This window comes from Dendrobates tinctorius, unplaced genomic scaffold (assembly GCF_039654945.1).
Source record: "Dendrobates tinctorius isolate UK_male_01 unplaced genomic scaffold, ASM3965494v1 ptg000009l, whole genome shotgun sequence".
Classification (NCBI taxonomy): domain Eukaryota; kingdom Metazoa; phylum Chordata; class Amphibia; order Anura; family Dendrobatidae; genus Dendrobates; species Dendrobates tinctorius.
The window spans coordinates 20001537-20017841 of NW_027361677.1; the positions used below are offsets into that span (position 1 = coordinate 20001537).

General features: G+C 47.7%; 1 protein-coding gene across 2 annotated transcripts; it reads right to left on the minus strand.

The window, feature by feature from the left end:
- Positions 1–6517: 6517 nt before the first annotated feature.
- On the minus strand, positions 6518–15007 carry CHMP1A (charged multivesicular body protein 1A). Of its 2 annotated transcripts, none has more exons than XM_073583743.1 (7): positions 14852–15007; positions 11242–11261; positions 11070–11147; positions 10171–10317; positions 9125–9253; positions 8455–8642; positions 6518–8187 (listed from the first exon to the last, which is right to left on the minus strand). In XM_073583743.1, exons 1-7 carry the CDS (start codon positions 14856–14858, stop codon positions 8166–8168), a joined length of 591 nt encoding a protein of 196 aa, XP_073439844.1. In that variant the 5' UTR covers positions 14859–15007; the 3' UTR covers positions 6518–8165. The 2 variants fall into 2 exon arrangements, with proteins under 2 accessions (XP_073439844.1, XP_073439835.1); XM_073583734.1 differs by lacking the exon at positions 14852–15007 and adding an exon at positions 14335–14556.
- Between the last annotated feature and the right edge of the window lie 1298 nt (positions 15008–16305).

A 16305-nucleotide genomic window follows, 5' to 3' on the forward strand; every position in this document is an offset into this window, starting at 1 on the left:
GAAGAGTAGGGCTCTATTTGTTTCTTTTCAGGGCCAAAAGAAGGGATGTGACGTTACAAGGGGTACCCTGTCTCGTTGGATCAGAGACGCGATTGGGCTGGCATACTCAGAGAGCAATGAGAATCCTCCGGAGGTTATCAGAGTACATTCAGCCAGAGCTATGGCTTCCTCTTGGGCAGAAAGGGGAGACGTCGCAATCGAATCTATATGTAAGGCGGCAACCTGGTCTACACCCTCTACTTTTTATAATCACTATAGGCTTGATTTATCATGCTCATCTAACCTAGCCTTTGGTAGAGCGGTCCTCGGCACGGTGGTCCCTCCCAGGTGAAGGTCTCTGAAAGTCTCTCCAAGTGGGTGCTGTCGTGGCGAAGGGTAAAAAGCCGGATTACTTACCGGTAATGCTCTTTTAATGAGTCCACGACAGCACCCGTTCACTAACCCTCCCTAGAAGTTAACATAATGTATATACACCTTCTTAGTTGTGAAGTTAATAACTTAGAATAATTGGATAATATAATGGCCTAATATTTAGCGGTCCTCCTGGTACTCTGAAATCCAACTGAGGGGGAGAGGTGGACCGCCCTCTTTTATCTCTGTAGGTTTCCTGTTCCTATGGGCGGATCCCTCTCTCCAAGTGGGTGCTGTCGTGGACTCATTAAAAGAGCATTACCGGTAAGTAATCCGGCTTTTCGCTGCTCAAGCCAGCACATGTCCAGGCTCGGTTGAAGTTCGCCAATGACCATCTGGATGATCCAGAGGAGGTATAGGGGAAGGTCATGTGGTCAGATGACACCAAAAACAGAGATTAGACCTACCGGTAATGTTATTTCCAGGAGTCCATCCTGACAGCACCATGGGGTTGTCCTTCCTTCATCACAGGGACAGGAAATGCACGAGAGGTTAAAAGGTCCCTTCCCACTCTCAGACTCCAGTGATTTTCCAAGTACCACACCAGTATGGATGCAATTAATATTTATTTAGATTTAGTACAAGCATATTACCAATACAAATCGGGAGGGAACTACCAGTGCTGTCAGGATGGACTCCTGGAAATAACATTACCGGTAGGTCTAATCTGTTTTCCAGGACGTCCTATCCTGACAGCACCATGGGGAATACCAAAGTAGGAATTCACTTTGGGTGGGACTACTGCTTTTAGCATCTTACGACCAACCGAAGGTCGTCTGGCTAGCTGCTACCGTGTCCAATTTGTAGTGTCTACAGAAAGTGTCTAGTGTAGACTAAGTGGCGGCCCAGTATAGATGCTCTACTGAGGCTCCCGCCTTCTCTGCCCATGACGTTGCTATCGCCGTAGTGGAATGAGCTCTAAGCTCCTTGGTAGGTAATCCCTCAGTGTTGTATGCTGAGGAGATAATTGACTTATCCACCCTGCCAGGGTGTGCGTAGATGCACCTTTATCTTATTCTACCATTGTATTAGATAAACAATTCTATGTCCTGTAGCCACTCCTTTGTGGCCTCTAAGTAGCATGTGACCGCTCGTCTGACGACAAATGAGTGAAAGAATCTTACTCCGTTTTCCGTGAATGGCAGAATGAGGGTAGGACTATCTCCTGGTTTAAATTCTGGGGAGATACTACCTTAGGGAGGAATCCTGGGTTCCGTTTTAGTATTATGCAATCGTTGAATGTAGAAGTTCTGGACTGACAGGGCCTGGCTTTTACCCAGCCGCTTGGCTGAGGAGATCTATACCAAAAGGACGTTTTTTTCTTTTTTTTTGGTAAGTCTTGTGACATTTATCTCTGATATTGGCTCGTATGGGGGTCTGCGTAGAGCGGTAAGTACCAGATTTAGGTCCCCCAGAGCACTGTGGGTAATCTCTGTATGGCCTTTGTAAAACGAGCCATCCCTGGATGAGAGGCCAAGGTGAATTAAAGTACTCCAAGCTCCTCTCTGAACTTCCAATGTGCTTTGGACTCAGACCTTTATTAAATCCTGCCTGGGGATAGTCAAGGATTTGAGAGATATCTGGGCGAGATGAATCTAAGGGGATACTACCACCTTCTGAGCAGAACTTCTCCCAGATTTATGATAGATTGCCCTCGTAACGGGCTTACAGCTGGTCTGCATCATTGAGATCACTTTGTCGGAGAGACCTCTGGATCTTAAGATCACTCTCTCAGGATCCATGCTGCCGACTGTAGGTTCCCCAGATTTGGGTGCCGAACTGGGCCTTGGGAAAGTAGAGCTTCAGGCGTTGGTAGATGGCGCGGTCCTTCCTGAGCCGTCTTCTTCCAGAGGTGGAGCCAACGTCGCCTGGGCCCGAAGAGTAATACTAGGGTCACTCGCCTTTTCCCTGGATCTTTCTGAGGCCTCTCGGTATTATAGGAATAGGGGGAAGCCATAAAGCAGTCCCCCACTCAATCTCTGATTCAAGGAGTAGACCCCTTTTTTGGATGGTCTGCTGGACCGAGAGAAGAATATCTTTAGCTTGTTCTTCCTTGTCGCGAAGAGGTTTAGCTGAGGGTTTCCCCACTGATGGTGTAAGCCTATGAATGTCTCCTTATTCACTTCCCACTCGGTGGCTCAGACTTCTTGTCTGTTCAAATAGTCGGCTATGTTGTTCCTGGGCCATGCAGGTGTATCACTGATATGGAGCGAACCCTGTTCTCTGCCCAGGTGAAGATGTGGGCTGCCAGGTCCTGAAGCTTTCCCCCTGGTGGCGTAGGAAAGATACTGCGGTTACAATGTTTGACCTGGCTTTCCTAAGTTGGCCCTGTGGACTCGACCGGCTTCATTTAAGTGTCTCCCAACTGCTCGTAGCTCTCTGTAGTTTGAGGACTGTGAACTGAAGCTTCCCGGCCATGTCCTTGAAAGTACCTTCCAGATGGGCCCCCCTTTCCTGCTGGCATCCGTGATGATAGTCTTGTATGGTGATAGGATCCGAGGTCACCCAGGGCTGATGGATCTTGTGACCGGTTCCCTGCCTCGGAGATGATTTTAGGGCTGGGGACGGTCGAGTCTCTTTGTCCAGAGCGGTCTGCTGTTGTCCTATTTGACTGAATTTCCTTGTAGACTCCTGTGTGAGCCTGGTTCCACTTTACGCAGGGTATGCCTGCTGTCAGGGTCTCTAGGACCTTTAGTGCAGTCTTTTGGATATTTGATCTCGCCATAGCTGACGAACCCTGTTCCTGATGGCCTCCTTTCCTTCTTCCGATAAACAAGATTCTTGTTTTGAGATCTATCAAGACTCCCAAGAATTTTTCCCGGGTACCGGCCTGCATTGTTCAGGATCCAAACCTAGGTTTCCGGGCGTGGCGATTACCCCGTCGAGTTGTTTTCTTAGCTCTGATGCTGAGAAAGTCCTACAGGTGTGGCAGAATGGTTATACTGCCTCTTAAGTGTGCCCTGATCTTGGCGATCGGCTTCGTAAACCCCGGGTGCTAAAGCTAGGTCGAAAGGCAGAGCCTGAAACTAAAATGGTAGTATCCGCTTCCCATTTCCAGTGCGAACCGCAGGAACCTCTGAGGGTGAGGGTGGATGGGAACGTGATAGTATGCGCTTCTGGATCTATTGTGCCTGTTGTGGCGATCTGATCTATTCGGGAAATGGTGGTTTCAGGACTCCATTCGAAATTTTGTATCGGATCCCTTGGTTTAGTGGTTCTAAATTATAATGGTCCGGCTCCACCAGAGGTGTTCCTAGAACCGGGACCATTACTTCTTATCTTAGATCTATTACGTCTGCCCATATATTGTCTATAAGGGTTTTGGGCTGGGATTCGTAACTACAAACCGTGCTGGGGGGGTTATAAATTTGCGGGTATAGCACTGGGAACCTGTATTCAGGATCCACTGGTTCTGGGGGATGAGCCCTTGGTTCCAGGAAGTGTTTTGAGGCGCCACCCACCCAGTATGGTGTCACTGCCTGTTGAGGACCTTTGTCCTGAGCGAGAAGGGGGATCCTACTCTTCCCCCCTTTTGGTGATACCAGCGAGTCAATTTACCCTCTTTCTATCTTCCTGCCTTTGGAAAGGACGGGACCTCTGAAGGGAAAACCTTTGCTTTCCCACGGGACCGTTTTTTAATGTCAGTGGCATTCTTCCGTGTTGTATCTAAGACCGGTCCAACTACGTTCCTGTCTGAAAAGGTATGGCACCTAACTTATTTTTCAACTGGTAAACCCCTGACCAGATCTTCATCCATAAGGCCTGGCGAGCCGTTTTGGGTAAAGAATTATTCCTAGCCGCAAACACACCGGTACGGCCGAAGCGTCCAACAGGAATTCAGCTGCAACTCTTCCAGGGAAAGGTCCTCTAAGAAATCACTTCTAGGGGTTTCCCCCTGTAACTTGTCGGACCTCAGAGCATGGGCTTGTCTCCCATTCAGGTCCCAGCCCACGCTCACGCCCAGCCTAGAATGGCTGGTAACTTCTCTTGGATGCCGCGGCTATCTTCCTCTGCGGCGCTCTCGTGTCTGTCCTTACAGGGACATGAAAAACACTGGAGTCTGAGGGGACCTTTTAACCTCTTGTGCATTTCCTGTCCCTGTGATGAAGGAAGGACAACCCCATGGTGCTGTCAGGATAGGACGTCATGGAAATAGAACTTTTTGGTATCAACTCCACGCGCCGTGTTTGGAGAAAGAAGGACAAAAGTACAACCCCAAGAACACCGTCCCAAACTTGAAGCATGGTGAGGGAAACATCACTTTGGGGGTGCTTTTCTGCACTAGGACAAGACAACTGCGTCGTATTTAAGGCAGGATGGATGAGATCATGTATCGTGAGATTCTGGCCAACAACCTCCTTCCCTCAGTAGGAGCATTGAAGATGGGTCGTGGCTGGGTCTTCCAGCATGACAATGACCCAAAACACACAGCCAGGGCAACTAAGGCGTGGCTCTGTAAGAACCATCTCACGGTCCTGGAGTGGCCTAGCCTGTCTCCAGACCTGAAACCAAATTTTTGTTTGGAGGGAGCTGAAACTCAATGTTGCCCAGCGACAGCTCCGAAACCTGATAGATCTAGAGAAGATCTGTATGGAGGAGTGGGCTAAAATCCCTGCTGCAGTGTGTGCAAACTTGGTCAAGAATTACAGGAAACGTCTGACCTCTGTAATTGCAAACAAAGGTTTATATAACAAATAATAAGTTCTGTTTTTCTATTGTATCAAATACTTATTTCATGGAATAAATTGCTAATTATATATAAATCCTACAATGTGCTCTACTGGTTTTTATTTAGATTCTGTCTCTCAAAGGTGAAGTGTACCTGCGATAAAAATTACAGACCACTCCATTTTTTGCAGGTGGGAAAACCTGTAAAATCATCAGTTTATCAAATGCTTCTTTTCTCCACTGTAAATATTTCTAGATAATTATATTTTCAATAAATAAGTGTATTTTATATATATATCTATGAATCACACAATTTCATCCATGAGATCCACAGTGGGGGGGGGGGTATGCAGTGTAAAGGACTGACGTGCACATTTATTAAGACAGCCATGAGTAGATCCACCCAGTCTGTTCACAAAACCACAAGTAGACAACAGAACGATTAGGAAATCTGTTGCAGACGCATGTGATGTACATGTACCTTGTGGTATTTACTGTGGCAATGTTTTAGGAAATGAACCAACATCCTGGGAAGCGTCAGGCTGATATATCAGATTCAGCACACGCACTTTATAAATGGTTCCTGAACTTGTTTTTCGAGGACATAACGTTTTTAACAGCCGACTCATCACCAGATTTCAGTCAGCATAACATTATCTTAGACCTGTTGAGGCTGATGTATTTACCTTTAAAATCCATATTTTTTTTGCATAGACGTGTCTAAGATGTTGGCAGGTAGGAAGCTGCTCACAGGACTACTGGTTGGCTGATACTGATGTGAAAACTTGAAAATCTATTCACTCATCTCTACTCACAAGTGCAATTGTATTCAGTCTTTGCCCAGTCTGATAGCTGCAGCTTGTACTAAGCATTGAGAGACTTCACCAGGAAGCAGGGACCCTGAGGAGCCAGCAATCAGGCCAGGTGGGGAAGAGAGTAAGTTAAACTTTTACAGACGATTATACAGCCTTTCTGAGATGGATTTTCAGAGTAAACATCACTTATCAGGTCCAAGATCCATGTAATGTTATGCAGTGTGCATCATGAAGGTTACACACAGATTTACTATACCAACATTTTTACCACTGCAGGCCAGAGGGAGAGAATGAGTTACATGCAACACTATGGACTGCAGAGGTCACCCAGACCCCCCCACCAAATCAGTTGTACGGCTGCAACTACTGAAGCAACACATCAGCCCCATTCAGGGTAATCTACTATAACGGAGACATCCACGTGTGGTGTGTATCAGGTACTGTAGTAAAGGGGGCGGTCGTGCTCCAGTAAACTAGTATGGTTTGAGTATTCAGACCTTGCTCCTCCAAATTTATGGGCCCACCCTAAGGAAGGTGCAGTCATTTGTGCATAGTTTCTTCACTTACTGGCACCTGTGTCCGCAACCTTCTAACATGTTAACATAAATCTAATACCAGACAGGTAAGAATTACCAGAATTTATTTGGAAACGTAAATACAAACATTTCTTTACAGATAAATTACACCCAAGAACAAAAAGACAGTGGAAAAAAACAGAGGCAAATTGGTAAAAAGGAAAAAAAAAAAATAATGCACCAAATTTACATTTGGGAAAAAGTATGCTGGGAGAAGAGGTGGCACAAACCATATGGGGGAAGAGCAGGACCAACTGGATATCAGAGGGAAAGAAGGGCTACGGTACTTTATTCCAAAAATAGCACCTTTTCTTTCTGCAGGATGTAGATAGTATAGCAGTTCAGTCCTAAAAAAATAAAACAAGCTGCAAAACCAGACACAACCTGTAGGCGGGTGTGACACTGCTAGTAAAAGAAAGCAGCCATGTTTTTCTAACCCTGGACATTTCCTCTAATTATTTGCATTGGGCACCAACCACTGGGAAAACATAAGCAGGGGCCATATGTAGTGTTGTTTTATAGGACATATCCCCTGAAAGAGAGAATACCTGTAAAACAGAAATTCCTGAGTTTCTGCTTGTGTGAAGTAAGTTTTGAGAAAATGATCGACTAAAAAAAAATATAAATAAATATAAGGTTTGCGGGACCCTGATCAAGGGGACACGGTGGTGGTTTATGGCACCCGGAGCACTCCCACCTGTGACAGTCTTGTGCCTCTTATCATTAGTAGGTCCCCCTGATGTCATGCATCTCGGTCTACTAATCAGGAGGGCCAGAAATGCCGGCAGGTAGGAGGGCTCTAGTTTGGAGGTCACAACTCCTGCAAGTAACCAGTATGGCCACTATTCCAACTTCCACAGCAATCAGAAAAAGCTGACGAGAACCATGATTACTAATAATTTTTATGTAAATTTCAGGGGGAGATGTCTTTTATGAAGCAAATGGCACATCCCACCTGCATCACCACCTGGATATGTATGAAGGCCTTAATGGTCCTATGAACTACCACAGCGAGCATGGCATTGCCCCCAGCATATTAAAGGTTAACAGGCACAAGACATAAACCCATTCTGCACAAGAGGTTAGAGCAATAAGCAGACAAGCCCACACGGGTGCAAGTTTAGGATTCGGGGATCATACCCTGCTTCACAATTATTACAAAAGCACATATACAGTCATTACGTTTACAACCTCACACAGACTTTTTGATCTTGTGAGAGAACGCGAGTATGGGGAGAGATGTAACAACGGGCACTGTATTGTGTCTCTGGCACATATAGAATATGGATAGGTCTTCTTTTAGGATGTAAGGGCAGCAAGTAAAATACAAGCTTTAGTGTGGGAGGAAGCACTTAATATAGAGCCATTTCTGAGATCTCCCCAGATGTGATTATCAGCGGCCGGTGCGTCCCCTGATCACTAAAATTCTCTAATTCCCAGCAAGGCGTCAGGAAGAATAAGAGAAAAATATATTTCTATATTATCCCTCCATATGAAATGCTAATCCTGGGCTGAAATCCATGCATCGAGGCCACCGACATGGCGGCTTCAGCTTCTGAGACTGCTGAGAAACTAAAAAGGCATTAGCAGCGCAATCTCGGGGGCCCAAGATTCTCCTATTAATTATTGGTGAAGGCCACATGTGATAAAGTGACCCCAGTGTACCCCAGGCAGGAGAGGGCAAAGCAGCGAGACTTCAGTTCCTCAGTGCAGCCAGTCTGAAAGAGAAAGGCACAAGAGTCAGAAACCACAAGTCATAAAGCTGTTACCTGGACACTCGTGTCACGAATAACTACCGCCCTATCGAATCTGCAAATGTGTCTTTACATAGACGACCCATGCAAACAGACTCATGTCTGAAAACTAATTATATTCCTTCCCCTGAATGATTGAATGTACAGCTTCTGTGTATTAGCCATCCTCTTCCTGCAGCGAAGAGTCGCTTTGGACACAATCTCGGTCATCCACTCCTGCCTCAATCTTACCTGCGTGACAGCTGGTCTTCCGGGGTGCGGGTGGAACTTTCCCCCACGGATGACGCTCCCTGGGGAAGCTGGTTCAGCTGATCCATGACTTCCAGTCCGTTCTCCTCTGCGATCTGCAAGATCAAGTTATCCACCTGTTCCTGCGGAGTGGTCAGGGTCATAGCTGATCCCATGGAGTCTTCCATCACCTAGGAAAGAAAGCGTTAAATAGTTACTGATAGAACACAAAGAAAGTAAAAATTATACCAAGGAGGTTCATGTACCCGAACAATAAAGAACGTTTAAAAGGGTTATCCATCCTTAGGATAAATGATGGTCAGACACCTGGCATCTCCACTGATCCGATACTGAAGACCTATCCGTAGGACATTAATATCAGTAGGCCTGAGAACCCCTTTAATCTGCAAATTCTATCGACTTACATGCTTCATTTGACCAAGGATCAAAATTTCTTCCTGTTATGCAAATGAGTCATTGATTGCTCTGCACCAAAGGACAGCGACTTTACGGTGCGTTTAAGAGGTACATATAGAGCAATAACCTGCTAGGAAATATGGGAGGCAGGTGTCCATAGCGCAGTGCCTGCAGACTGCTGGACATGACTGCCACTTAGTGGACATGAGCAGCGGTGCCTGATAAATTGAGATATTAAGCTACATAGAGAACTCACTGATGTGTGAACATCCAAATTCTGAACCTGCTGCTCAAATTTATCCATAACAGCTGACACCTTCTGCAGGTCCATGGAGCCCAGCGCCTTGTCCAGAGCCTTTGTCACCTGAGCCATGTTCTTCGTCACCTATGTGCAAAGAACAAAATAGAAAATGGAAATAGAGGTCTTATAATTTCTATAGTAATTAAATGTTAATTTAAAAGTACATGGGATGTATTCATTTATACAATTGTCAATCCTTACAAAAAATGAAAATAAACATTTAACATGTACAGATTCCCAAAAGTCTAAGTCGCTTTCCACTGAAGTATAAAGAAATAAATTGTTAATGATGGTGTGCTTTCTGCAAAATCGTCCTTCCATTAACAATAGGCAAGCTCGTCGCTAATCATTTGTAATAATGCCATGGAAAGCTAAGTAAGCGGCTCTGTAGCAACCATGCTATGGGCACGCTGGACATTATCTAAAAACTTTATGAAAGGAGGTGCGGCGCTGCAAAGCGCATCTCACATTTTGGAAGATTTGTGACCATCATAGAGTATATTGTCATCAAATGACTTCAATAAGCACAACCTATGTTGTACTGATATATGGATGTGCCTGCTGCTTGCTCGGGTAGTGGCATTTGTCTATATAACCCCTTAATTATAGCAGCAGAGTGTTAATACAATTTAAATGCTTACCTCTGACATGCATTGGATGCTCAATCACCCCTACTGGATTACAGCAGTGGCATTTGGACCAGAGCAGCTTCACTTTTGTACCTGTAATAATCGGCTGCTTACTAGGCCTCCAGCAATGTGTTGACACTGCATGGACCTAGGAAGCAGCAGAGGATTGCCGGTGCAGAAGTAAAGGTTGCCCTGGTCCAGCTGCCACAGAGTACCAAAATGGACCCCAGACGAGGGCACTTAGACTCATTTTGTTCAGCAATGGCTTGGAATAATCCATGTTGAATTCATCAGTGTAGGGGTGCAGTCACACGAGCGTACAAATGGTCTGAAATTTGCTATGCTCCCAACTGGCAGTGTCAGGACACATACCCCCTTCATGGTAACTGCTGTTTGCACTTTAGAGGCGACAGCGTCTACCCGGGAAGCCATCCGAAGCCAGTTTAGCCCCTCATTCTTCTTCCTGATTGCATTCTCAGCATACACACGGGCAACCTCCACATTCTTCTGCTGCAGAGCCTGCACAATGGGGAGGAATGAAGACAATGCTCAGAACTAAAAAAACACACCGAAGCATAATCACCTGTATACAAACTGCTGAAAGATTAGACAGGAGGAATTCAGGTCTAGGAAAATCCTTTGTAAACATGAGACCGCAGGGGGCCCACTCTGCACCCACTATGGGGGGGCCCCCCTCTGCACCCAAAATGGGGGTACGTAGAGCCCGTGAACTGATGCCAGTGAAGAAGGTGACGGTAGGAAATACTAACTCAGATGTAGTGTCCGTGGTGTAACTTGAAGCTCATGGACCCCAATGCAAAAGCTCCAACAGGGCCCCTAATTATTGCAAATCCTCAAAAGTATTGGGCTTTTCATATGGGCCAAAGGGACTTTTTGGGCCTTTAGGCTCCAGGGGTCCAGGTGTGATTGCTGAGCCTGCACCTATAGTAGTTATGCCCCTGCATAGTAGACTGTGTCTGGGTGTCCGTCTCCAGTAAAGTATACGCCCGAAAACGATGTACGACAGAATGCACGTTCACTCTGTCGGCACGATTATAGTCATGGCCCCGTTGGCGAATATGCCCAAATTCCGTTTGCGGGGGTTCAGACGTAAGCCCTGACGCAACCAATGAATGGGTACCAAAATGAAGTTTTAGAGCACCCTTACAAAATTATTTAACAGCTCTACAGTATGTTTCACAATTATCTGCCCAGTAGGGGACGCTGCAGCTTCAGTTTGCACACTAATGTAACGCCACCACTAATACTACCTTTTTAACTTTGGCGTTTTCAGTATTGGAGTCCTTCTCTGCCTTCTTTGCCAGCTTCTCCAGCTGCTTGGCCGTGAACTGAAAGGAAGCAGAAAACAAGAAATGAGTCCAAATGTGCCCACAAGTGTCAGAAAAGTAGAGAAGTCCACTGTAAAAGGCGAAATATACTCACCTTCAACTGGAACAACGTGTCTGCAAAGGAAACAGAAGGCGGCAGGTTAGTACTGATGATTGAAGTACAAAAGTAGTAAAGATGCAGCTAAACATTTCAGAGCAGAGAAACAGAAGTGGGTTGCTGATTATTTTGGGGCCGAAAATGATGAGATGCCGCTTGATGTCCCTCTGGCATACACTGTTAACACCAGCCACAATCAAATATATTCCCAATCAAATCATTCCTTTCATTCACTAACAGGCCTCTGGGGAAAAAAAAAAAAAAAAAACTTGCCGTGGGCGACAGGGCCACTTTTCCTTTACAGCTTTCATTCCTTACAACGTTAAGATACCTGCTTGCAGTTAGTTAATAGAAACATTCTTGTTTCCATCCAGTGACTAACCCCCCCCCCACACACACACACAGGGAAGAATTGGAAGCCCATATAAGTTGGACGAAGATCACAATTCAACATTAGGACAGGCCAGGGGCTCTCCCAGCCAGCGTGTGACAGCTACATAGAAATGCATGCCGTCACGCTGAGGTCAGGGGAGTCGGCGCCCACTCCGAGGATTACGTTGCGATCTTCGTCAGAGTCATACGGCCGTCTGACCTTTCTCTCGCATCTACTGCACACAATCCTCTCTTCAGCACTATCTCCTCATTCCTGTGCCATGGTTTTACTTTATTATTTGTCCTGAAAAGTATTTTTTTTTTCCAATGTATTACTGCAGGTTATATGTATCTGCCTCCGGCTGAAAGAGGAGCCCAGACTGTAGCAAACACTCAGCTGTGTGAAGTATCGGGTCAGTATGAGTTCTTATGTCACCCCGTTATACTTCTGACATCAATGTCCAGGATCCTATGAGGAGATGACAGGTCACCTGACGATTCCTCAGCAAGTAGATTGCATAACTCTGGTTGTAGCCCGCTACGCTTACACCTTCCATTACTCAGGTGCTTGAGGTGTGGCTGAAGCAGTCACAAGACCTGGGAGGGTCAGTCTGATAACCGGTGACAGTCCTATAACGTCACCACCGCTGAGACAACATAGTAAAGCCAGAAACAATTCCCAACCTGTCATACAGGATCTGTAGAGAGAGGCGGTAAGAAAACACAAGGTCTTATCAATCAAATCTACCTGGCCACATGTGACAAGACTGGCGGACGGTCCCAGAGTTCCCTATGTGGAGTAACTGTGACCACAAACCAAAAGAAGGGGACGATCTACAGTCAGGCATGTGCACAAACGAACCATTCAGGGGGAACCCAGCGATCACACAGTAATTACATATCCTGTCAGCACGTGCTGACAACCCCTTTAAAGAGGACCCACCAAGCTTCGAATTAATGGGGTTATAGCACCTAATCCACAATATAAATGTCTGCTCACTAAGCACACTAGTCTTGGGGTCCTGATCTTGTCTTTTGGGAGCGAGTGGCACGCGTCGAGCTCTATCTTCATCTGGCGGAGAAAGCTGAGCAATGTAACCCCAAAAAAGTGAGAGAACAGGGAATCAGGACCCAAGTTTTAACCAGTGGGGGTCTTTGATACTGAAGTCCCTTTAATCTGATCGCATTAAGGCACCATGATGGCTGTCAATATCATACATGTAGTGGGGGTCCTGAGCGGAGGACAACCTACAGTGCAGACATTTGTGCTCAGATTATTTTCTTAAAGGGATCATTCAGGACAATGGGGACACCTTCTTTAAGGTGCAATCCCACCCTTTAAATTTTAAGGGGTTATTCTGAGGACACAATTTGCTCCCCATGTTTATTATAGGGGTCATTATTATTTTTCCATGCTCAATTTTAGACTTCAAAACCCAGTCAGGTGGAGTTCCCAATCGTGTCGGCCAAGAGGCCGGACCCCCGACTGCTCCACACCAATCAGGTGGATTTTCCTCCCTCCCAATCGTGTCGGCCAAGGAGCCGGACCCCCGATTGCTCCACACCAATCAGGTGGATTTTCCTCCCTCCCTATCGTGTCGGCCAAGGAGCCAAACCCCCTACTGCTCCACACCAGTCAGGTGCAGTTTCCTCCCTCCCAATCATGTCGGCAAAGGGGTCGGACCCCCGACTACTCCACACCAGTCAGGTGCAGTTTCCTCCCTCTCAATCATGTCGGCCAAGGGGTCGGACCCCCGACTGCTCCACACCAGTCAGGTGCAGTTTCCTCCCTCCCAATCATGTCGGCCAAGGGGTCGGACCCCCGACTGCTCCACACCAGTCAGGTGGAGTTTTCTCCCTCTCAATCATGTCGGCCAAGGGGTCGGGCCCCCGACTGCTCCACACCAGTCAGGTGCAGTTTCCTCCCTCCCAATCATGTCGGCCAAGAAGCCGGACCCCCGACTGCTCCACACCAGTCAGGTGCAGTTTCCTCCCTCCCAATCTTGTCGGGCAAGGTGCCGGACCCCCCGACTGCTCTACACCAGTCAGGTGGAGTTTCCTCCCAATCGTATCGGACAAAGAGCCGGACCCCCGACTGCTCCACACCAGTCAGGTGGATTTTCCTCCCTCCCAATTGTATCGGCCAAGGGGCCGGACCCCCGACTGCTCCACACCAGTCAGGTGGATTTTCCTCCCTCCCAATTGTATCGGCCAAGGGGTCGGACCCTTGACTGCTCCATACCAGTCAGGTGGAGTTTCCTCCCTCCCAATCGTATCGGCCAAGGGTCCGGGCCCCCAACTGCTCCACACCAGTCACGTGGAGTTACCTCCCTCCCAATCGTGTCGGCCAAGGTGCCGGACCCCCGACTGCTCCATACCAGTCAGGTGGAGTTTCCTCCCTCCCAATCGTGTCGGCCAAGGGGTCGGACCCCCGACTGCTCCTCACCAGTCAGGTGGAGTTTCCTCCCTCCCAATCGTGTCGGCCAAGGTGCCGGACCCCCGACTGCTCCATACCAGTCAGGTGGAGTTTCCTCCCTCCCAATCGTATCGGCCAAGGGGCCGGACCCCCGACTGCTCCACACCAGTCAGATGGAGTTTCCTCCCTCCCAATCGTATCGGCCAAGGGTCCGGGCCCCCGACTGCTCCACATCAGTCACGTGGAGTTACCTCCCACCCAATCGTATCGGCCAAGGTGCCGGACCCCCGACTGCTCCTCACCAGTCAGGTGGATTTTCCTCCCTCCTAATCGTGTCGGACCCCCGACTGCTCCGCACCAAACCCAGCCTGGCTCCGTGTAAACTAAGTGGATAGCAGGAAAGCAGGGCATGCTGGGATTTGTAGTTTTCATCATAACCAGAGGCAGAACACAGGGCTCAGATGTGAACTGGATGACGTCCGGTCCACCGCTGCCGCCAATCTCAAGCCTCGGTGTCAGGTGACTGTAGAACCATCACTTCCAGAGGCAGAGACCACCAGAGCAGCCTACGCTGGGACCACAGCGGTCAGAGCTGCAGTCAGACCCCAGAAAGCGTACGGAGCCCAAATCACAGCCTAAAATAGTATCCTGGTAACAAGCGGCAACACAAAGGGGGCAAATTTCTGGGGTCACATGACCAAAGACGCCCTGTCCTGGGCAGTGAGAAAACAATGTGCCCAGTACACCCTGCTACAAGCAGGGGGCCCCCAGTCCCAGGTCACACACATCAGCGTCCCGTCTCTCCCCTCCGGCACTCACCGTCCATCCCGAGCTCCTCTCGCCGCAGCAGCAGAACACCAGCGACACTTCCGGGTTCTGTCAGCTGCGCTCCCTCCCAACTCGCGCGATGAGATGACGTCACTCGCTTCCAGGGACTTGGTCACGTGAGCTCAGCTTCCCGACAACGGATCACATGACCTGCCTCATAGTCACGTGGTCACAGCCTGAGCCACTTCAGGGCCTGGTAATTACGTATGACGTCACCAAGCGACATTTATGGGGCCCTCACACTCTGAGGGGCCCCTCACTGCCCCAGGGGCCCATTCATAGCCACAGGGGCCCTCATACTCGCAGGGGCCCATTCATAGCCACAGGGGCCCATTCACAGCCACAGGGGCCCTCATACTCCCAGGGGCCCATTCACAGCCACAGGGGCCCTCATACTCCCAGGGGCCCCTCACTGCCCCAGGGGCCACTCTTCTGTCACCATTTTTCCTTTTCACCGTCTTGTGGCTGTACAGTTGTATCCGGGGCTTTTTCTCTCCCACACGCGCAGGATTTTCTATTGCCACCATTTTGGGGTCCGCACGACGTTCTCATCTATTTTAATTCCAGTTTTTTTTTTTTTACCAAAAATTTTCATTTCTGCCATTTTTCGTCCGTTTCGGCGTGCACCGTAATCTCTCACTATTTTGGATGTGTCCGCACGCTGCGATAACAAATATGCCATTTTTTAAAATATTTTATTAGTTTTCCAGGAACACCGGCACTGGTAAAGCCCCAAACAAAACAGGGGGACCCCGGTATATAACACGACCGGCCTCTCCTGGAGTATCAGTCACCAATGGGTGTCGGACGGTCGCCTTCCGCTCAGTCGGCAGTGGCGTCTCTCCTCGCCTAATATCAGATGGGGCAGTAATGTACGACTACACAGGGACTGAGCTGCAGTACCGCATACAGCCTCATGGACACAAGTGGCGCTGTGCACTGAAGGTGCTGCAGACAGGGGGACACATCTGTGCACCAGTCACATCAATGTAAAACCCAGCTAAAAGGCAATCGTGAAATAATTGTGGGATTCTGAAGGAATCCTGGCACGCAGGGGGCTACTGGAGACCTTCATGTGTCGGCCATGGGTGCACATCAGCCACTGGCTGGGCTTCATAGGAGACTGATATTACAATACTTGATCATAGTAATAAATCAGATTCAGGTCCCCAATGGGGGGGACCAACAAGAAATAAAAAATATATATATTAAAATATTATTATATAGTTCTTATTATATAATTATAGATATAAATATATTAAAAATGGTAAATTTCACCTCGAAAAATAGAAAAAAATCTAAAAAAACAAAAACATTTGGTCTCGTCGTGTGCATCTCCCTCTCCGGACTAATAGAAGTGAACGCCAAAGCGAAAAATTAGAAACGACAGAAACACTGTTTTTTTTTTTTTATTTCTTTGCCTCCTGAAAACTAGATTAAAAAAA

Coding starts and splice junctions, on each gene's coding strand:
- CHMP1A (XM_073583734.1), bottom strand. CDS start 14,467: ATGATGAAAACTACAAATCCCAGCATGCCCTGCTTTCCTGCTATCCAC. Junction 11,148..11,241: donor ACACGTTGTTCCAGTTGAAG/GTGAGTATATTT, acceptor GCTTCCTTTCAG/TTCACGGCCAAGCAGCTGGA. Junction 10,318..11,069: donor AAAACGCCAAAGTTAAAAAG/GTAGTATTAGTG, acceptor CCCATTGTGCAG/GCTCTGCAGCAGAAGAATGT.